The sequence below is a fragment of the Camelus dromedarius genome, chromosome 15, assembly GCF_036321535.1.
Source record: "Camelus dromedarius isolate mCamDro1 chromosome 15, mCamDro1.pat, whole genome shotgun sequence".
NCBI classification, from domain to species: Eukaryota; Metazoa; Chordata; class Mammalia; order Artiodactyla; family Camelidae; genus Camelus; species Camelus dromedarius.
In genome coordinates this window covers 29,842,043-29,863,314 of record NC_087450.1, presented here as the reverse complement: position 1 = coordinate 29,863,314, position 21,272 = coordinate 29,842,043, and the positions used below count along the sequence as shown (strand labels likewise).

Genomic DNA, 21,272 nt, shown 5'->3' with positions numbered 1-21,272 from the left:
GCTCTCCTGGCACCCCTGCAAAGAGCAGTTCAGTGCTGAGCTGTCCATGGGCTGGTTCTCATCCCTGAGTGCAGCTCCTCTCGAAGATACACGTCTCCCTGCAGCAGATTTTGGAAACAATGTGCTGGGTCATTTGTAATATAGCCACAAGCTTCAGGGTAGCCCTCTGACACTGCTTGCCTACATCCCAAAACACAAATCAAGAAAGAGAACATATAAAAAAGAAAAGAAAAGAAAAGAAAAGAGAACATAGTTCCTTTCTGCTTGACTGAAGAATGGCCAATTCTGCCAGGAGATTAAAAGGTTGGGCTTAGGGCAATTTGCCAACACTCTGACTTGATTTTGTGCAAAGAGCTAAGAAAAGCTTTAAAAGCTGTGGCTGGACAGTGAATGAAGACATTGATGGGAGTTTATCAAAGATGCACAGAGACCACAGGTCACTGGAATGAGGCCCCATTTGGATGCACTCGTGCCGTGATGGGGAAGAGGACACTGCTATCACCTTTCCTTTTAGTTTGTGGGTTCCTTTAGGAAGCCAAAGCCAGAACATGCCACTGGGAAAGAAATGCTGTGACTGCCCAATATATGCACAGGTGTGCCTCTAGGTGGAAGAGAGCAAAAGGGTGTGTTTACAAGAGGAAGAGCACAAATCAATAATGAGCTATGAATGTATGATGTCATTTTCCAGGACTTAGCATCTTTAGTACTTTTAAAGCACTTAAAAAAAATAACCGTTCAGTTGCTATAGCAACTTGATGCAGCTCTTAAAAGGGGATTTTTTTAAGGGGGTCATTTTATATCTTCAATCACCATAACAACATGATATAGCTTTTAAAGGTTATTTTTATCCAATTTGTGTGTGCTTTGGACCTGGGCCATATTTGCTTTTTCTATTTAAAGTCATCAGATCAAACATGACACATGAAAAATCATTGAACGGAAGCCCTTTCGTAGACTATACATATACTCTCAGAGAGCTAGCTGCTCATATTCTGCACGTGGATGCAATCTTTCTCTCTGCCTCCCAGCCGCCATCTGCAATGGCTTATACTGGTCAGTTAGTCCATGCCCCTGTCTTTAAGCTGGCACACCAAACCAGCCCAGAACCTACCCAATGAAGGTATGTCTATGAAATCCCTCACTTCTCAGCCCAGTGAATCCAGCCTGCTCCTCCAAAACTACTACCAAGAGACAGTGCCTTGGGGTGATGAGAGGTACCACCAGCCAAGTGCCTTCTTCCACCCTGGGACTCAGGAGTGGATGGGACACACACAAAGTCTTGCCAAAGTGAAAACATTGTGTTTATTCTGCACTCTATACAGCAACTGGGGAGGAGGTCTGTTTCATATGACTCCCAGGGCCCAGGAAAAGGAGGGGAGGATGGGAAAAGTTGATGAGAGGATAAGAAGAAGGGGGGGAGTGGGGAGCAGTGGTGGCTCCAGAATCTCTACAGGAGAGGCTTAGAGGACTGAAAGGAAGAGTGGGGGGCTTCAAAGAATATATACACAGCATTTTTTGTATGGTTGCAAAATCATAAGCTCTAATGGGTTCATGATTGGAAAAGACAGCAAAGTAACAAAGAAGAGAGGTCAAGAAATTGGAGGGGAAGTTGCAGAAGGGTGGAGGGAGTAAGGGGAGAAAAGCAAGAGAGGCTCAGAACAAGAACGGCTGAGGTCCTATTCTCCAAGTCTAATAGGCTTTTCTTTCCGGAGGACGTGGTGTAGACTGCAGGAAAAAAGTGAGAAGGAGATCTAGGGATTATTCTGCGGAAAGTGGTCACCTTCCTCAGGGTAAAAGAGCTAGAAGACTCTAGGGAAAACGCGTGGTAAAAGAAGAGAGAAGGTGGGGGGAAAGAGAGAGAAGATAAAAATGCTGTGAGAGGAGAGAAGAAGGGCTTTCCAAATCACCTGGATGAGGAAACTGAGGACCAGGGAGTGTGAGAAATAGGAAGGAAGCAGCAGGCCCTTGTTACATATTCTCCCAAGTGCTTTTTTAGAAGCGAAAACTGAGACACACGAGGTTAGGTCACCGAGCTGGCAAGTGCTGGAGCGCGCGGGTGGCCCCGGGTCTGCCCAGCGCCTGAGTGAGGGTTCTCCCCATTTAGCCTCTCTGCCAGGCAGTCGCTGCTGGGTGAGTGCCAGGGATGGGCCTCTCAGGCCACCTCCTGTGCTGAAAGCTAGTAAAGAGAGAGATGGGGCAGGAGGAGGGGGACGCGCGGGAGGAGCAGGCGAGATGAAAGTAGGCAACCGGGCATTAGAAGGGAAGAGGGAGGCGAGGGACGCCGATAGAGCCCTGAGCAGTGGAAGGGACGGCAGGTGAAAGGCTCAGAGAGGAAAGTTGCGCGCGGGGCGCGTCGCTCACCTATGGTCGATACCACGGTGCCCACGAAGTAGAAGGCGCCGGGAAAGTCCCAGCGTGGGCGCAGCGCGTCGGCTCGGACGCCTGCGGCCAGCGCGGCCTCGTAGTGCCGGAGGAAGGCGCGCAGCTCCGGCTCGGCCACTCCGTGCGCCGCGCTGAAGTTGCGCAGAGTGGCGCCCCAGCGCGCCCGCGCCTCCGCCTCGCCCGGGCTCTCGAGCGCCGAGAAGACTGTGGCGCCCGCCACCAGGTAGAGGCCGATGAGCGCCGCCAGCAGCACGAAGCGGCCGGTGTCTTCGTTGAGGTGCGAGCGGCGGCAGCAGCAGCAGCAGCAGGAGGGGCGCGGCAGGCGGCGGCGGCAGCGGCGGGGCGGGGGCCGGGGGCTGCGGGAGGACATGGTCCGGAGCTCAGCCCCAGGGCCGGGGCGGCGCTCGGGGCCTGGGCCGCGACATCCCCTCGGCGGGAGCAGAAGCGTGAGGATGGTGGCCAGGGGTCGGGGGCTGCCGCGCCCCTCGCCGCCTCCTCCAGAGCCGGGACGGCAGGGCGCCTCCGCCTCCTCCTTGGGGCTCAGGCCGCACACGGTTCCCGCGGCCCTCCGGGCGCCGGAGCTGGAGCGCTCCTTTCCGCGCCCCGACGCCTCGCCGGATCCCGCGGCTTCTCAACCGCCGCCCTCGGGCGCGGGGGTCTGAAGCTAGGCCCCTGCCGCCTTGTGGCCGGCGTCTGCGGGGCCCCGGGCCTCATACTCCTCTCCAGGCAGGCCGCGAGCTGCGGGCGGGGCGGGCTGTAGAGCCCGGGCGCCTAGGACTGGGACGCGGCTTTAGGGCACGAAAAGAGACCCCGGGGGCGTCCCATGAGGCGTTCCTGGCTCGGCGACTACCGGGCGCTGGCTCTGCGGGCAGTCCAGCTCCCGCCCCCGGGATTGAGCTGGCGGCGTCGGCTTCGGAGCCTCGGAACTGAGCGGAGTCCGGGGAAGCGCTCCCTTTGCAGCTCCAGCCGGAGAGCCGCCCGGCACAGAGAGGCGGAGTCACCGGCGCCCGGGGCGGGGTGTTGGGGGGTGGGGAGTAAGGAAGGGAGGGAAGGGGTGGGGAGTTGGGCTCCTGCGACGCCTCTCAGTCGTTCTGGTGGCACTAATGCGGGGCACCGAAGCAGGTGTCTGACTGCGGTGTTGGCTACCACCCTGCCAGGGAACCCAGTCCAGCCCCTCCCAGCACTTCGGCTCCAGTATCGCTCCCTTATCTCCAGGCTGCCGCCAAACTTTGCTCAACTTGATGGTGCCCTGCTGTCTCAGGTGCTGGGGCCAAACGATGCTAATCCCCCGACACCGGGTTCTCCGGCCCTAGTCCTGAGTTTAAGTTCCCTCTTGCTCGCTTCTTCTTCCTGGATCCATCCACAGCGCGAGGTCTCTGAGGGTTCCTTTGGGGAAACAATCCCGCTTAGGAGTGGGGGTAGGATCACTTGGCTCCGGGCGACCAGGGAATGAGGGCGTCTCCTCCCCCTTCCTACCGAGCGGGCGGTAGGCGTCAGCACCGCGGACAGCGCATCGGTGCCGCAGCCGCGGGGCGGGCGGCGCTGGGGTCGCGGGGACCCGCGCGGCGTGGGACGAGCCGGTCACCCTGCTGCGCTGTGCTCCCAAAACCCTCTCCGTTTCCCTTTCGATCTCCCGAGTGTCCCTTCAACCCCTCGGGCAGGTGCAGTCACTGAAGCTGAGTGCTGACAGGGCGGAGACTCTGCGGAATAGAGCCGGGGGAGGAGTCAGGCTCGAGTAGGGGACCAAGGTGCCACGGGAGGAGGAAGCGTTCAGGCCCACCCGGCTGCTGGATCTCCGCTCGCCACCCCAGCTCCCTGACCCTCTAGCCCAGGGTGGCGGACCCTGGATAGGAACCTGGCTGTGGCAGGGTGGGTAGAGGAGGCGTACGGAGAGCTCACTAGCTGGCTCCCCCCCCCCCGCCACGCCCCGCCCCAGGTCCGCGGCGGGAAGGTTGCGCTCTCGAGCGCCGGAGGTAGCGGGGGTGGTGGGGCGCGTAATAGTCGCCCCCTCCGCCCCGCCGCAACAGTGAAACGCCTCCGCGGGGCCTCAGCTCTGTTGTGGGAGCTTCTACGCTGGACTTGGCCGGCATTTCCCCGGTCCCTAAGTTCTGTGGCAAGGACTGCCCTTGGTACAGACAGAAAGCAACCAGCCCCTTCTCTGTCCGTCCGGCTTCCACAGGAGAGGGGGACCCTGATGATGATGAGACGATACAGACGACAGAAAATAAAGATAATGATGGAAACTGCTTAGATACCCTAGGTGGGTGAACTGTGACAGGTACAGAACTGGCCCCCACTCCAAATCTCTGGCCATCTGACCTCCATAATGGAAAATACTCAAGCTAAGATAGACCCAAAGTAACGGCATTGTCAGTCCTCTAAACACCAGAGGACTCAGTGTGATTCCTTAACAAACCTCTACCATTCACTGAGCATTTCAAGGCCTGGAAACCATGTCCTTCTGACCCCGTGCCCCGAAATGAAGACTGGAGGGCAGAGGGTGGGGGTGGGGAGCAAGAGAGCTGTGGAGAGGCTAAAAGGCATCTGACCTGGGATGTTGCTTTTCCAAAACCAGGGCGCACTGGAGACTTGGAACTTCCTAGAAATTCTACTGCAGTTTATAGATGGAGCCAACTGCACTCTCCTTTGTGTTAGGGAAGGAACAAATGGGAGAGACTCCACCACCACCAAGTCAGAACCAGCCTTACTCATATTGGGTGGCATGTGGCTAGTTTTGCAGTGATCTTCTCAGAAAGGGGCAAGGGAACCTTTGTGTGTAGGGGAGAACATCTCATCCACTGAGAAAATAGAGCCCCCTTCTCCTTTTTCTGGAGCAAATGGGAGCTTTATGCAAACATAAATTATTGCCATTGCAAATTATTGTTATTATTGGCATAATGCACTTCAACTATTCTCTCCAAGGCTTTGCCTCCCCTGGGCTCACCACTGGTGTCACTCCAGCCTGTTGCCCCATCCCTGCAATACTGCCATCTCTACAAGCTACTGCAGACAGGCGGAACAGCCCAGATATGGACCTCCAGGGCTGGATTCAACTTGACCGGTCAGCTGACAGAAGTCCTAGACGTGTCACTCCAGGAGTTGGCCCTGAAGTCTCCAGATACAGCTGAAGGGCATTGCCAGAACTCTCAGCGGCTTTCTTTGCTCAGACCCTCAGGGCAGGGACAGAGTGCTTTGCTGCAGTGTTCTGTGCCTCTGGACCTGCTCCTTGCCCAGTTGGCTGAGGGCCTTGTTCTCCAGCTTGTTATTCTAGCTTGATTAGTAGCAAACCCCTGGCATCAATTTTGGCTCTGAATGACCTAATCAATTTATATAATAGGGAAATGATGAGTTCCCTGAACATAAGCACTGGTCCTTTGGGGAACCAACACCATGATGAATGCTACTTTTGCCCACTGAATCAATATATCTCTGGCTATCCTCAAAGCCTTCACCTCAGCCCTAAATTGTTGCAACAGCCTGCAAAGGATGGGGGCTTGCTATCTCAGATGTCTCCCTGCTTTGGTCCATCTTGCCTGCACCTGCCCATCATTGCCCTTGATCATGCCCATTTGATCTGATCATATGACTGCTGTCCCTAGATCACAGTCTCCAATGGTTCCTTCAAAGCTATAAAAATGTAGTCTTTAAACCCTGAAGCTGCCATTTAAAGCTCTAGGTGATTCCCAACAAATCATTCCAGCCTCATCTTCTACTACTTCCTATTTATCCCCCAAGTACTCCATACTCAGCCCAATTACCAGCACTTTGCTTATGCTATGGCCCTCTTCTTTCTCTTCTCTAGTTCTTCATATACACATTTCAACTCTGATTAGATCTTTTTTTTTTTCATCCAGAAAACTTTTCCTTTGTAGGATATTTTGGCCCAATCACTTTGACTGCTATCATTTCAACTGTAGAACATTTGATTCTGCTATTTTTAAGAACTTCAGGCAAGACACCTGAGCAGATACAGCCTCTCTCTCTCTCAGAGTCTCTGTTTCTGTCTATGTCCTTCTGTATTTTGTAAAAGAAATCACAATGGCAGTCTTGTTATCCAGGAAAATTAGGTAAGGTGAAATGCAACCAATTGATGGTTTCACTCATAGGTATATACCCAAGAGAAATGAAAACATACACCCACACAAAAACTTGTACATAGATGTACATAGCGGCATTATTCATAATAGCCAAAAAGTGGAAATAACCCATATGTCCATCAACTGATGAATAAATAGATCAGTACAATGTGGTGTATCCATACAATGGAATATTCAGCAATAAGAAGGAATGAAGTATTGATTCATGCTACAACATGAGTGAATCTTGAAAGCCTTATCCTAAGTGAAAGAGACCAATCACAAAAGATGACATGGTGTATGATTTCATTTGTTTGACATGTCCAGAATAGGAAAATTCATTAAGACACAGTAACTTAGCGGTTGCTTAGGGCTGAGGGATTGAGGAGGAATGAGGTTTCATTTGAGAGTGATAAAAATATTCTAAAATTGATTGTGGTGATGATTGCACAGCTCTGTGAATATACTAAAAAGCATCAAATTGTACATTTTAAATGTGTGAATTGTTTATGTAAATTGTATCTCAATAAAGCTGTTAAAAATAAATTCAAATGTAACTAATCAAGCAGATCTTTATTGAAAAAAATGGAAAAAGAAAAGAACTTATCCTAAGAAAAATAATTTATTTTAAATAAAAAAATAGTGGGGAGGGTATAGCTCAGTGGTAGAATGCGTGCTTAGCATGCACAGGATCCTGGGTTCAATCCCCAGTACCTCCATTAAATAAATAAAACCTAATTAACTCCCTCAAAAGCCCCCCAAAAATAAAGAAATAAAATTTAAAAATAGATAAAGTTGGAAACAGTTTAACTGTGCTAAAAAGAAAATTGATTATGAAATTAAGCTTGAATAAAGGAGTTTGCTTCACAAAATACTTTCTTTTAAAAATTAATCTGTTGGTAATACTAAAAACTTTTTTATTAAACTATAGTTTATCTACGATATCATGTTAATTTCAGTTGTACAGCAAAGTGTTTCAGGTTTACAGCAAGTGGGTAACATTTTGATGAAAAATTCCGCATTTCAAATAGCAAATTCAAAATGTCCTGAGTGCCTCTAAGCCTCTTTGATCCTCCTGATCTCAGAACTCCTCTAATATTTATTGTTTGCATTATTCATTAGTAATTTGTTGTGTGTAACAGGATACTGTATATATATGAAAATATAATGTAAAATCTAGAGAGGCTGATCATCTCTATGCTGTGAAGTGTCTCTTGAGTAGCTTTCTTAGTTGTACAAATGCAGAAACCCTCTTCCCCTTACTCTTCTGAAATTCGGGTTTCACGAGACCTTTCATGTTTTATGTGATTTGGCAAAAACCTTCACACCATGTTTTACAGGGTGGTGGCCAAGGAGGAGTGAAGCAATTTCACCCAAGGGATGGAAAGGAAAAACATCTAATCTGTCTTCCCTGAATCTGATGTCAGAGAGCCTGCTGAGGAAAGGTAAGGGGCAGTGTCTAACTACAGCCCAGTTGCCGGGAGAAAGTCCTCTTGAAAGTTTTCTGACAAAGAGGAATCTGAGTAAAGTCTAGACTTAGACAAATGTCTAAAAGCTTTGGCGGGACAGGATGTAACCAATGGATGCCCCATAGGTCCATCTCCCTGGCACTCTGTGAGATCTGAAGAGAAGGGTTGAGTCTGGACTTGTGACCTGAGAGGAGGGCAGCCTTGGTGCCCAAGGTGGCAGCTCACAGTAATGCGCAGCTGAACAGTATAGAACAGCAATGCCACCACTGGGGCAGAGGTATTTCCCATAACAGGGGTGACCTTGCTCTTTTCCTTTCCAACTGGTTTTTGGAGAGAGGAGTTACTTTTGGACTAAATAAGCCTGTATTTCCTTACTGATCTACTATCTAGTTGTATTATCCATTTTTAAAAGTGGGTATTGAAGTCTTTAACTATTACTATAAAACTATCTATTTCTCCTTCAAATATGTCAGCATTTGCTTCATACGTTTTGGGGCCTTGTTTGTTGTACATATGTTCACAATTGCTATAACTTCTTGATGGATTTATACTTTTATCAATATACAATGTCTTTTTTTGTCTTTTGTACCAATTTTTACTTAAAGTTTATTTGCCTGATATTAGTACAACCACTCCATCTCTCTTTTGATTATTGTTTGCAGGGAATATCTTTTTCCATCCTTTCACTTTCAATGTATTTGTGTCTTTGGATATGAAACGAGTCTCTTGTAGACAACGTATAACTGGATCATGATACTCTCTGTCTTGCAACTGAACTTGTTCAGGATTCCTATGATTGTGCCACTGACTCTTGATATGTTTCCAAATAATCAATGAATAGATATTTATTAAGAATCTACCAGATACAAAGCAGTGTGCTATGAGCTCTATCTTGTGTGTGTGTGTGTGTGTGTGTGTGTGTGTGTGTGTGTGTGTGTGTGTGTGTGTGTGTGTGTGTGTGAGTGAGATCAGCTCTGCTCTCCCTGAAAGAGCTTAAAAAGCCTGGCTGGAAAGACAAGATAGACACATGGGAATCAGTAAGGACTCAATTCAGCAGACACAGTTAGTAGCTGACTATTAACTATGGAATCAGCACTGGGACAGGGAGGATCAGCTGTGGCTGCAGAGGAAAAGAGAGACAAATGAGGGATCAGCTGTGATACTGATCATAGGAGGTCAGAGAAAGGGGCCTGTGGTAAGGACGCAGGAGTCAGAAGAAATTTGGGGTAGCAAGCTGTATGCAGGCTGGTCCTGAAGGATGGGTGGGGTTCAGATGTACTGGAAGAAAGGGAATATCCCAGTCAGCAGAGTTGAGCTAGGTGCAAGTGTGGAGTCAGGAAAGAGCACATTGTGCTCAAAGAACTGTTGGCAAGTGGAGAGTAGATATGGGTGAGAAGAGAGGGAAGAGTCTTTGTCTTTTATATCCCATGACCTCATTCACTGGCCTTTCAGCCCCTCAGTAGGACTTTAGTACATGCAATAACAGACCCCATGAAGCTCAAAGATGAGTGTTTTCCTTCCAGAGTGAGAGTCAGATATAAATGGACTGGGGCTTAATGAAGTCAATTTCATGGCAAACTTTCAGTTTCTCCACATATACCACCACATGGGGGTCTTGGGGGACAGGGGGGATCAGCTGTGGTTGCAGAGGAAAAGAGGGACAAATGAGGAACATATTGGGTGCACAGTCAAGTGTTAAAACCTTCCTGGGCTCCAGTTTCTATATCTGTCTTTGCAAATAATGTACTTTGTCATCTTTATATCACCATGATGCTTGAGGATTAATGAAGTCACTGATGTCTGTCTGCTTACAAAGAGCTTGGAAATGAAGCCCAGAATCCTAGGGTGAGGAGTTGCTATGAAACCACTTGAGACCACTCCTTGCCTCCTAATTTTCTTGTCCAGAAAGCTGTGGGTTTCATGTCTAAATGTCTCCATGAGCTCTTTCTTCCAATGCCAAATTGCTTTTTATTAAGTGAGTCTTAAATGTGTATTTCAATTCTCTCTTATTTTAAAATCTGATTTCCTTTTGTTCTGTAGATAAAGCCATACATGCATTAGTTTGTCCTAAATTGATTTTGATATAGCTTTTTAAAGACTATGTAAGTAATGTATAAATAACCTAGAATAATTGGAAAATTCAAAAAACAAAAAAACCCCCAAATTCTATCCCATTATCCAGAGAGAATTTGTATTATCAGTCATTTTAATGACTCTTCTGCCTAATTAGCTGGCTCTATCTCTCTATCTACACATACATATTTAATTCTATTAAAATTATGAGATATTTTATACACCACTTTAAACTTACTTTTTAATTTAACATTACAGGTATTCAAAAATATTTCTATATTCCAATTCAAAAATATCTGTGGAGCACCTACTATATGCCAATAACCTGTTCCAGGTACTTTGGATTGATTAATGATCATGTGGCTTACATTAATTCCATGTTAAATGTGTGTGTGTGTTCATATATATAGTCATTTATTAACATGGTGCCCTCCCAAACTTCACACTGGCAGGTATTCCTGGCTTTTTAAAGTTTCCATCTCATCCCTCTGCTGTATCTTCTTTCATCAATCTTTGGTTCCCTATTAAAATGCCAATAAATGTTTGGGTTTGACTTCTTAGTGAGACTGCTGGTTCACACTCAGATCCATTTCCCACCTCTTTGTCAGCAACAGAACACCCATTTTATTTGTAGTATCAGTGTGCCCAATTAAAAGACTATATTTTTTAACCTCCTTTGTAATTAGGTGAGACTGTGTTTTTAAGTTCTAGCAAAATATTATGTGGGACTTTCAGGAAAGCTGCATAAAGGAAGCTAATTCCATAGGAAGGGGTGCCCTTTTACCCTTCCATTATTTCTCCTTCCTTAGTCATGCTTCCTAGAATGTGGATGTGATGGCTGGGGCTCCAGCTGCCATACTGATTCATGAGGTGACTTTGAGAATGGAAGCCACATTGTGAAGGAGTAAGATGATGAAATGAACTTGCATAACAGAGGAATGCCTATCTCTAGTCTTCTTATATGGGAGAGAATTAACCTTTATGTATTTAACCTGCTTCACTTATTGAATATTCTGAATATTCAAAAGTTCCTGATTGAAATCAGCCTGAGATGAGAATTGAGACCTTCAAATACTGTGAGACAATCAACGGGCTTGACTCCTTTATCTGCTTCAAATTTTCCCTCTTATCCCCCAATTTCCCCTCTCTTGGGCATCTTACTCCTTATAGTTTATGATGGTTGACTTTCATGTGTGCATGTTTCCACTTTATTCCTACATATTCTTGCAATTCGGGGAGCTGAAATATCAGCAACTTTTCTAATTCAGAAACACTAGGTTACCAGACCCCAAAGTGAAAACAAAGCAGAGGGTGCAAGGAAAAAGATGCTTTGGAGTACCATAGCTAATATCTCATTGTTTGAATGAGTCAGAGGTCTGAGAATACTGAACTTTAGAGATTACAGCATTAGTTTTACCTGGGCAACTCTTAAAAAAGAGTATTGAGCCCCAGAAGAGAGACAAATAGAAGACAGCATTGGAGAGCAGACAGTTTTTGAAAGCAATTTTTCTTGTACCCAAACCATTCTTCAGATTGTTAACTGGGCTGCAGTTGGTGAAACATGTGCAAAGACACGATATTTGTTCATTAGACATCAATTAAAACTCTCATGCTGAAGATGGATTGCAGCACAGAACATCATGCTCAGCATAACCAATTGAGAGGGAAAGGTGCTGTTTCCCTTGCTAATAGCCCAGTAATGAGTCTTAGTGGGTAGAGAGATTAGAGGAGGTGAGGGAGTAGGGGTGGTGTCTAGAGGGGTAGGATTGATGGAGGTAGGTGTGAGGATGGGGTGGAAAGATGAATCTTGGGGACCCCTTTCCAGTATTATGTAAGTCCATAGGGCTTCTTGGGAAAGCAGTGTTCCTTGTGGATGAAAGGTCTTGTCTATAGATGAACATTTGAGTGTGATCAACCTGCCTTCATTCCTTCCTACCCCTCCCTCCCTTTTTTCTTTCCTTCCCTCCACCTATACAACAAATATTTCCAGACCTCTACTCTGTGCCAGGTGCTCTATTAAGGATTCTGACTCATTGCAGATTATTTTAGGACAGGCTAGGAAGGAGGATGGGAATGCCATTGGGGGCAGTTGGAATCACAGATAAGAAAGCTAAAGTGTAGAGGGGCAGTCAGAGGTATTCACATCCTGTAGTGCATTTACAATCTCTATCCACCCAAAAGCTCCCTGGACTGGCTGGGCTTGAAGTGGGGTGTATTCTACCTCTGTGGGGTCCTGGAGCCTCCTGCATCCAAGTTCCCTGGGCTCTTACTGAATATGCAGTGCCCAGGGGCCAGCCCAGACCTGCAGAATCTCAATATCTAGGGACTGGGCCTAGGAACTTGCATGGGCAACAGACTTTCCAGGTGAGCCTCCTGCACCCTGGCATTTGTGGAAGTTGGGCTTGGGCCATTGGATCAACTGAATTGAGCCTTACAGGGTCAGAGTCTGGAAATACACTTGGCCATAATTCCTGTGTCATGAGGAAAGTTAAAAGAAATGCAAATCCAGCTTCAGGGCCAGCTTTGCCACTCACTGGCTTGGTGACCTTGGCTAGTTGCCCTTAGCCTATGAGTTATAGTTTGAACCAGACCCAGCAGCAGACATTTCCTTCCTTGCTGCAGAATTGTGATTGTGTCCAGGTGTCCTGGATGCTCAGCCCAGGGGTAAAGAGGTGATGTCATTAAAAGCCTTTCTTATGAGTGACTCTTAAGAGACACTGCTCCAGAGTCTGAAGAAATTCCATTTCTATCCCACACTCTACTGCCCTGTTGTCAGGGAGGTTCCTGGAGGCCTGGGAACTAAGACTCAGGCTTTCCCAGGAGCAGAGCCATGACAATTTGTCTGTATTATCACTAGGGCCCCAGGGGTCCAGACAAGGTTGGCCTGAAGCCCCAGGTTTGCAGACTGTTTAGCGTGTTCAGCAACTCCCACCCTTGTAGAACAGCTGAAAATGGTCAGGCAGAAAGATGACGGAGAATGAAAAGGGAGATAAGAGGGATCAGCTCTGGAAAAGTTTGCCAGGGAAGTTCCCAGTCTCTCCCCAGCTTGTTGAGGAAAGTGCTGAGTAAAAGCACTGTTGGAGATTGATTACAATCTGGGAGGTGTTTTCTCATTGTATGAGTCCTCGTTATGTTATATGTAAAAAGCATAATATACTGTAACCTGAGGGTAAAAAGCCAGTGAAGCACTGGCTGGCTTCACTCTGGGAGCTGTGGCTGCCCATGGCATTCCTCATAAGCAGATTTTCTTAGGAGAAAAGCCAGACAAGGCAGGCAGGGGCAGGGCTCTCATGCAAAGGCTGGGATCCCCTTGATTCTCCTCTTCCCACTTCCCTGAAGAGAAACTACATCTCAAAGGGCCTCAAGTTCATGGGAAAGATCCCAGGTTCATTCACTTGTTTCTTTTTCCAACAAGTATTATGGGGCATCAACTACATGTAAGGTATGCTGCTAAGTGCCGGCTACAAGAGGAGGAGTGTGGGTGCCAGAGAGCGGCCACACAGAGGGAACAGAATGTGCAAAGGCCTCTGGGCAGTCAGGAGGAACTGAAGAAGGCCACTGTGGGGGTGGGTGGGGCCAGCAGAGGCCCGACCCTTCAAGGTGTTGGAAGCCCTATGAGAAGGTATAAGAGAAAGAGAAAGTCATTGTCATGTTCTAAGCAGAAGGTGCTGGATTCTCAGGCTGCCTCTGATTCTCCCAAGATCTCACTGTGGGTCAGGGGAGCCTGGTCTAGAGCCCTGGCTTCCTCCCGCTCACTTGCCACATCAAAGTAGACACCTAACTCCTGTCTGTTCCACCCTAGAAATTGCTCTCAGATGGACCTTCCTTCCTGAGTCGACTGCCGCTACCATAGTGGGAGTCCTAGCCTTGCCTCTCCTAGACTGTTACAGTCCTTCCAGCTTCTCCTTTTGATGGTCTTCCCTCTGCAACCCACCCTCCACAGTGGCTTCCTTCCTAAAATACACACTCCGCCTCTCCCTGGCTTGTGTACTTTTGATGGTCCCCAGAGCCTAGAGGAGCAGTCTCAGTCTCTTTAGAGCAGCCCTCAAGTCTCTGCTCTTTCTGACCTAACCTACCTGCTGCCTTGTCTCCTCTCTCCCTGGCATCCCCCTACCCTCCCTGTATATCTGATGCTCCAGCCGTAGTTCAAGGAACTTTCAGTCTTCCTCATACACACACATACCATCTCTTCACTGTTGCCTCCTCCTGGAATGCCCTTCCTTCTTCTTCACCAGAAACTTCATTTCCTTTGTCAACACAGCAGCAGACATATCACCTCCTCTACCAGGAAACCATCAATGCCTGCAACTCCCCAACCCCAGTCGGGGCAGGAAAATTCTATTGCTACAGTCTTTCTCCCTGGCCAGGGAGAGCAAACCTCTCTCGAGGGCAAACACTCATGCAGTACTGGCCCATGATGGATGCTCAAGAAACGATTAAAGGAAAGACCACATATTATATGATTCCATTTATATGAAATGTTCAGAAGAGGCAAATCCATAGGAGATAGAGAATAGATTAGTGGATGCCAGGGGATGGGGGAGGTGGGAATTGGTGAGATGTGAGGTTTCTCTTGGGGATAATGGAAATGTTCTGAAATTAAATAATGGGGATGGTTAGACAATGTTTTGAATATACTTTAAAAAACCCCACAAAATTGTACACTTTAAAATGATTTAAATGGTGAATTTTATGTTCTATGAATTTTCCCTCAAAAAATTTGCAAATGAAAAGATAAATAAGTAATAAAACACATTTTCTTATTTTCTAATTTTCTATCCTTTTCCCATTCCCCATTCACTTCCCCACCGGCAAACACTTTTAATTTAAATGAAGAATTTACCCAACCACAGATCATATCTGAACTATAATAAACTACCAATTGACAGTGTTGGATCAATGGGGCTTGACCCTTTTATGATTTGTCTTTTCCTTGATCATGTAGAGACTTTGAAGAGGGGGAAGCTATCTATACCTGGTATGTGTCATCTTCAGTACTTCCATTGCCCACTTTACTAAAGACCAAACCTGGACTGATAACAGTGAAACTAGTTATCATGAGGATTGTTTGTAGTTTGACTGTGACCAAACTTTTCAAAGCCCTTCATGCATGTGGGCTCATTAGTTCATCATGAAAACCTCCTGGGGAGGGGTATCCTTTTGACAGAGAGAGAACTCACGTGTCCTTCCTAGCTTGTGAGTGGCCAGGGGTGCTGAGCTGAGCTCTTCTGACCTGTTGGTCATTTCTGCTGCTGAGAGAGAGAGAATGTGCTGAACATTTTTCTAAGTGTGGGTTGTACTTGTTACTTAAATTGGACTTGTTACTCTTGAGTAACAGCAGCCTCCCTGTGAACATCGGAAAACACTCGAAGGTACAAGATCAAAGAATCACTGTTTTCACTTCAGCAGAGAAAGACAACAAACCCCAGTTAATGAAGTTGCGTATGTTGACTCCAAACAATTGACTCAGATTCCTATCTCCAGCCCCAAGAGACCTGTGAGGCACCTTTAAGTGGAAATTATAGCAAACCTCCTTCACCCCCAGATGTCCCAAGCATTCTTGTGTTTAGAGAGCTCTCAGCTGAGAAATTTGGTTTACAAAAATGGATTGGGAACCAGTTAATCAATGAAAACCTTTGTAAATATTTTCCCATAGATTGATAAGAGAATCCTCACTCATATTATGAAAGAGAATTTCAACTATATTATAGACAAATTATGTGAGTAATTTTTTCTAAGTTAGCATTTTCTTGGCACATGCAGTGTGCCAGACATTATTCTAAATGCTTTAGATAGATTAATGCATTTAGTCCTCACAACAACCCTATAAGATAGGGGTTGCTGTTGTCCTGTTTTATAGACGAGGAAATTGAGGCACAGAGAAGTTAGATAATTTGCCCAAGGTTACACAACTAGCAGATGGCAGAGCTGGAATTTGAACCCAGGCAACCTGGCTCCACAGTCTCCCCAAAAATGGAGTCCACAGGGCTGTGTGGTTAGTGGGACAGGCGATCAATGCAAACGTAAGATTTTGGCTGAAACATTCGCAGGTGAAGGACACAACACATGAGTCAATCTGTATTTAATAGGACCTCACAGGAGGTTAATTTGTGATTGCAAGGGCCTTCTGTTGTGCAGTTTGCTTTTATCCTCAGAGAGGGAACAATCTGCATGGACTGTTTTCATATGTCTGTGAGCTGGTAGGTGGGCCAGGTTAGGGGTTAGGAGCTGCTAGGGACCAGAATCAAGCCACGTGGGCTGGGCAGTGAAGGGGGTGTGAGGTCAGCCTCAGTATCCAGCTCCCAGCCCCTCCATCCTATGGAGCGCTCTCCAAGACTGTATTCTTCATTTGCCTCCCATTCTTTCCTCCAGCACACTGGGTTCCTTCCCATTTCAGAAAAACTAAAATCACCTCTATTGTCCTCTAGAGAGAAGTGCCCTGTTTCTCAGGCAAAGAGCTAGACAGAGCTGGTTAATTAAATTATCAGGTAAGTAGACAGTGGCTTCCTTAGCTCCCTGATGTGAGGCTCAGCACTAATTCTTTAAAAAGAACACTCCAGAAACTCAGCAAATTTGGAATGTAAGTTGGATGCTTGCCTGACTTGGGCTCAGACCAAGGGCCTGGTACCCACGTTCTCCCTGCCCCAGGCTTACTTTCACCTCCTTACTTCCTGAGAAGCTCAGCAACTACAGTATTCCTTCATCCAAGCACAGGACCTATGAGGGGTGGTGAGTGGGGTTTCTGAGGTGGGTCATTCCCTGCTCCAGAGGATGGAATCCTTCTGGAACGAATGCCTTCTGCTTGGTATATTTCTTGGTCAGTCATCACCAAGTCTACAATGGGAGCTATGGTGGTTCTAACTGTGTCTGCTGACAGTGCTTGGAAGGAAACCCTAGGCTGTGCCATGGTGGTTGTGAAAGGAGGTCCATGAAAGGAGGACTTGGAGCTTGTGTGAGAGAAATGGCAGCCCCCAGGGAGGGAAGGGGCAGGAAAAAGACAGAGAACTCTTGTCAGCTTGTTCCTGGCATGGCTAAGACAGGTGGTTGAAGAGGCAATTATGGGACGGTCCATGGGGTCGGTGGGGCTGTGAGGGATAAGGGCCATGTTTTCCAATCTGGAATCAAAGACACATAGTCTGATCCAAACATGGCACTGGGACAGATGACTGAAAAGCAGGGTCTGCCTGGGAACCCAAGACCCATAGTTAGATCCACTCTTGGTGGTTTCTCCTCGCTCCCTCCTCTGTCCTCAGAATGTACATTCCGCCCACCATTCCCACAGTGGGAGCTGTTCCAAGGGTGCAGCTTTAAGAAAGTAGTGTTGTTGAGACTAACCAAACCCAGTTAAAGCCTCTACATAAACTTTTAAGATTCTGGTGGGCAGGTGCAGAGATCTACCTGATACCCTATGTTAGCACTTCTTTACCTTTGAGTTTTAACTATTTAAATGTTTATGGTAAGGGGAGAGTGTTATACTTGAAGACCCCTCTCTTCTGTACAGTATGAGAGAAGGGCCCTGGGGTGGCACAACCCACCCCCTCCCCCAGGTCTGGAGCAGGCTTAGGGTAGAGGACCGTCCCATGGGGCAAGAGTGTAGAAGACCAATGTTCTTAATGTCTCTATTTTGCTGTGAGTGTCATAGAGGTGCCTACAGGAGTGGACAGGCAGGGGAAAGAGGTAGGCTTGTTATGAGTGGCTGCTGTGAATTTTAATTCAATTCAGTCTGGCTGGCTTACTGAATCAGTGTTGGGAAAACATAGTGCTCTCCTGGGAGGAGAGGTGTTTGGTATAAATAGAAGGTATTATCATTGTGAGGCAATTGGGGGACGTCATGTCACTCAGTGCGGCTTAACGCAGCAGTGAGAACCCTAGCCGTGGGCTGCAGGGCTGCCAGCAATCTGCTTTCATTTGCTTATCCCAAGAGAAAGGGCCCTTCCTCCATTCAGCGCTCACTCTCAGGGTAACATCAGCAAATCCAGTGCCCGCCTGGGCCCTTAGCCCCTTCCCTGCTCAGCACATTAAGCCACTTCCATTCTCATAGGGCACTTGATAGGGTCCTAACTGTGCCAGTGAATGGACAGTCACAAGGGATTACCAGTATCCACTCAAACTCAGAGCAAGAGCTATGCCTTCCCCTGACACAACACCATGTTCTTTATTTTTAAACAGCTTTATTGAGATAAAACCTATATACCATACAACTCACCCATGTAAGTATATAATTCAGTGGTTTTAGTGTATTCACAGATATCCAACCATCACCACAATTTTAGAACATTTTCATCACCCCAACAGAAACCCTGTATCCTTCAGCTATCACCCTCTCCCATCATCACCCTGTCAGCACCCCAAGCAGCATCTCTACTTCCTATCTCTATAGATTAGCCTAATCTGGACATTTCTTATAAATGGCAGTGTACAACATGTGGTCTTTTGTGACTGGCTTCTTTTACCTAGCATAATGCTTTCAAAGTTCATTCATGTTGTGGTATGTGGTTCCTTTTTAATGGTCAAATAATATTCCATTGCATGGATACACTACCTTTTGTTTATTAATTCATCAGTTGTTGGGCATTTGGGTTGTTTCTACCTTTTGGCTATTATGAACTATTTTTGTGTGAACATATGTTTACATTTCTCTTGAGAATAAACCTAGAAGTGGAATGGCTAGGTCATGTGGTATCTCTATGTTTAATCATTTGAGGAAACTTCCCTGTTCTTAACAACAGTTGTCAAACAATGAATTGATTTATTGACTCAAACAACAAATACTTATGCAGCTCTTTCAATGTTCCAAGCACTCTTCTGAGAGTTGGAGAAACAGCACTGTGAACAGAGGTCTGCCAGCTAGGTTGTTTTACTGCTGTGAAGACTTTGGCTTTTACTTTGAGTGAAATGCAAAGAACTTAGAGGTTTGTTTTTTCCCCAGAAAGGTTTGTTGAAGTATAATTTACAAACACTAAACTGCACACATATGAAGTATACAATTTCATGAGGTCTACTATGTATATATCCATGAAAATACCAACACAAGACAGTAAACGTCATCCCTTAAAGCTTCCTTGTGCCCCTTTGTAATTCCTCCCTCCTGTTCCTCTTGCCCCACCTAATCCCAGGCAACCATTTATCAAACTACAGATGAGTGGCATTTTCTAGAATGAAACAGTTTGTGCTCTTTTTAGTATAGCTTCTTTCACTTGGCATAATTGTTTTGAGGTTTATCTATATTGCTACTTCTATTAATAGGTCATTCCTTTTTATTGCTGAGTAATAGTCCATCACATGAATATGAAATAATTTATTTATCTGTTCTCTAGTTGATGGACATCTGGGGTGTTTCCAGTTTGAAGCTGTTATGAGTAAGCCACTATGAACATTTTTGTACAAGTCTCTGAATGGACAAATGCTTTGGTTTTTCTGGTGTAAATATCTAGGAATGGAATGTTTAACTTATAAGAGACTAACAACGTATTTTTTAAATTGATTGTACCATTTAGCACTCCCACCAGCAGTATATGAGAGTTCCAGTTGCTCCACATACTTTCCAATATTTGGTAGGGCCAGTCTTTTTAATTTTAGCCATTCTAATAGGTGTGTAATGATATCTCACTGTGATTTTTTTTTAATGGAGGTACTGGGGATTGAACCTAGATCCCAGTGCATGCTAGGCATGCACTCTATCACTGAGCTATGCCCTCCCCACCTCATTGTAATTTTAATGTGCATTTCTCAGTGACTATTGATATTGAGCACCTTTTCATGTATTTATTTGCTGTCTGTATCTTCTTTGGAGAAGTGTCTGTTCAAATCTTTTATTTTTTTAAAATTGTTTTCTTTTTATTGAGTTTTAAGAGTTCATTATATATACTAGATACAAATCCTTTGTCAGATTTATGATTTGCAAATATTTTCTCCCAACCCATGGCTTATCTTTTCATTCCCTTAATGGTATCTTCCAAATGGCAGAAATTCTTTTTTTTTTTTTTTTTGGTGGAGGGAGGAAGTAATTAGGTTTATTTATTTTTGGAGGAGGTATTGGGGATTCAACCCAGGACCTTCTGCATGCTAAACATGCACTCTACCACTTAAGCTATACCCTCCCCTCAGAAATTCTTAATTTTGATGAAGTCCAATTTATCAGTTACTTTCTTTCTGGATCATACTTTTGGTATTGTATCTAAGAAAACTTTGCCTAACTCAAGGCTACAAGTATTTTCTCCTGTTTTCTTTTACTAGTTTCATAGTTGCAGGCTTTATCTTTAAGTCTATGATTCATTTTGAGTTAGTTTTTGTATATGATGGGAGATATGGATTGACGTTCATTCTCTTGCATTTGGCTCCCAGTTGTTCCAGCGCCATTTGTTGAAAAGACTATTTTTTCTCCTCTGCATTACTTTTGCACCTTTGCTGAAAATCACTTATCCTTTATATATGTGGTTCTATTTCTGGACTTTCTATTCTGTGCCCTTGATCTATTTGTCTATCTTTATGTTCCTCCAGCTTTATTCTTTTTCAAAGTTGTTTTGGTTATTCCATGTAAATTTTAGAATCAGCTTGTTGATTCTACAAAAGAGCCTTTTAGGGTTTTAATTGGGATTTCATTGACTCTAGGGAACAATTTGGGGAGAACTGACATCGTAACAATCCTGAATCTTATGAGCCGTGACCATGGTACTTTATATCCCTCCATTTGTTTCTATCTTTGATTGCTCTCAGCAATGTTTTGTAGTTTTTGGTGTCCAGGTCTCTGCAGGGTAACTGTGCTCCCACATGTCTTAGTACGGAATGGTCACCTACTAGGTGAGCTCCAGGTCTGTAGCAATAGACCTGGTGCCACTTTCTAGGGATATAGATGTGGTTATAAACATGTGGTCTCAGCAACTGCCCACTTTCCTTCTAGAGAGTACCCTGTGGCTGCTACTTGGGAATTGACAAGCTTTTCCGGCTCCATCCTGCAGACCCACAAGACCAGCCCAAGTGCCTTGGACCTTCATGCCCAACCCAAGCCTGGCACCCAAATCCACAGAAGCAGAATTGAACTCATCTTGTGGAAAGCCAGCTCCTTACTCACACTCAGCTTTGTGCACATCCTGTGCACATGATGACCTGGGCTCATCATCTCAGATCTGCATATGTCCCTTGAATCATTTTCTTGGACACTGCTCTCTAAGTTTTTCAAGGAAAATATACCCACAGATGAATGGGTAGCCAGATCGGTGCTGTTGACACCAGACGCCGAGATGTAGTGCTTGCTGTCAGGTGAGTCTGGAGC

General features: G+C 45.8%; 1 protein-coding gene and 1 long non-coding RNA gene across 2 annotated transcripts in view; one reads left to right on the top strand and one right to left on the bottom strand.

Moving 5' to 3' along the window:
* Nucleotides 1-3,334, bottom strand: part of KCNK12 (potassium two pore domain channel subfamily K member 12) — a 44,615-nt gene extending 41,281 nt beyond the window's left edge. The window contains exon 1 of the mRNA XM_010984028.3: nucleotides 2,362-3,334. Within this exon, the coding sequence (XP_010982330.3) occupies nucleotides 2,362-2,752 (391 nt within the window). The 5' untranslated portion in view covers nucleotides 2,753-3,334. The remainder of the gene's footprint in view (nucleotides 1-2,361) is intronic.
* The window catches only part of LOC116157476 (uncharacterized), a 124,650-nt gene that overhangs the window by 31,044 nt on the left and 72,334 nt on the right, over nucleotides 1-21,272 (top strand). Inside the window, exons 2-3 of the long non-coding RNA XR_004141569.2 lie at nucleotides 7,799-7,903; nucleotides 20,901-21,259. This is a non-coding gene — a long non-coding RNA (uncharacterized LOC116157476). The remainder of the gene's footprint in view (nucleotides 1-7,798; nucleotides 7,904-20,900; nucleotides 21,260-21,272) is intronic.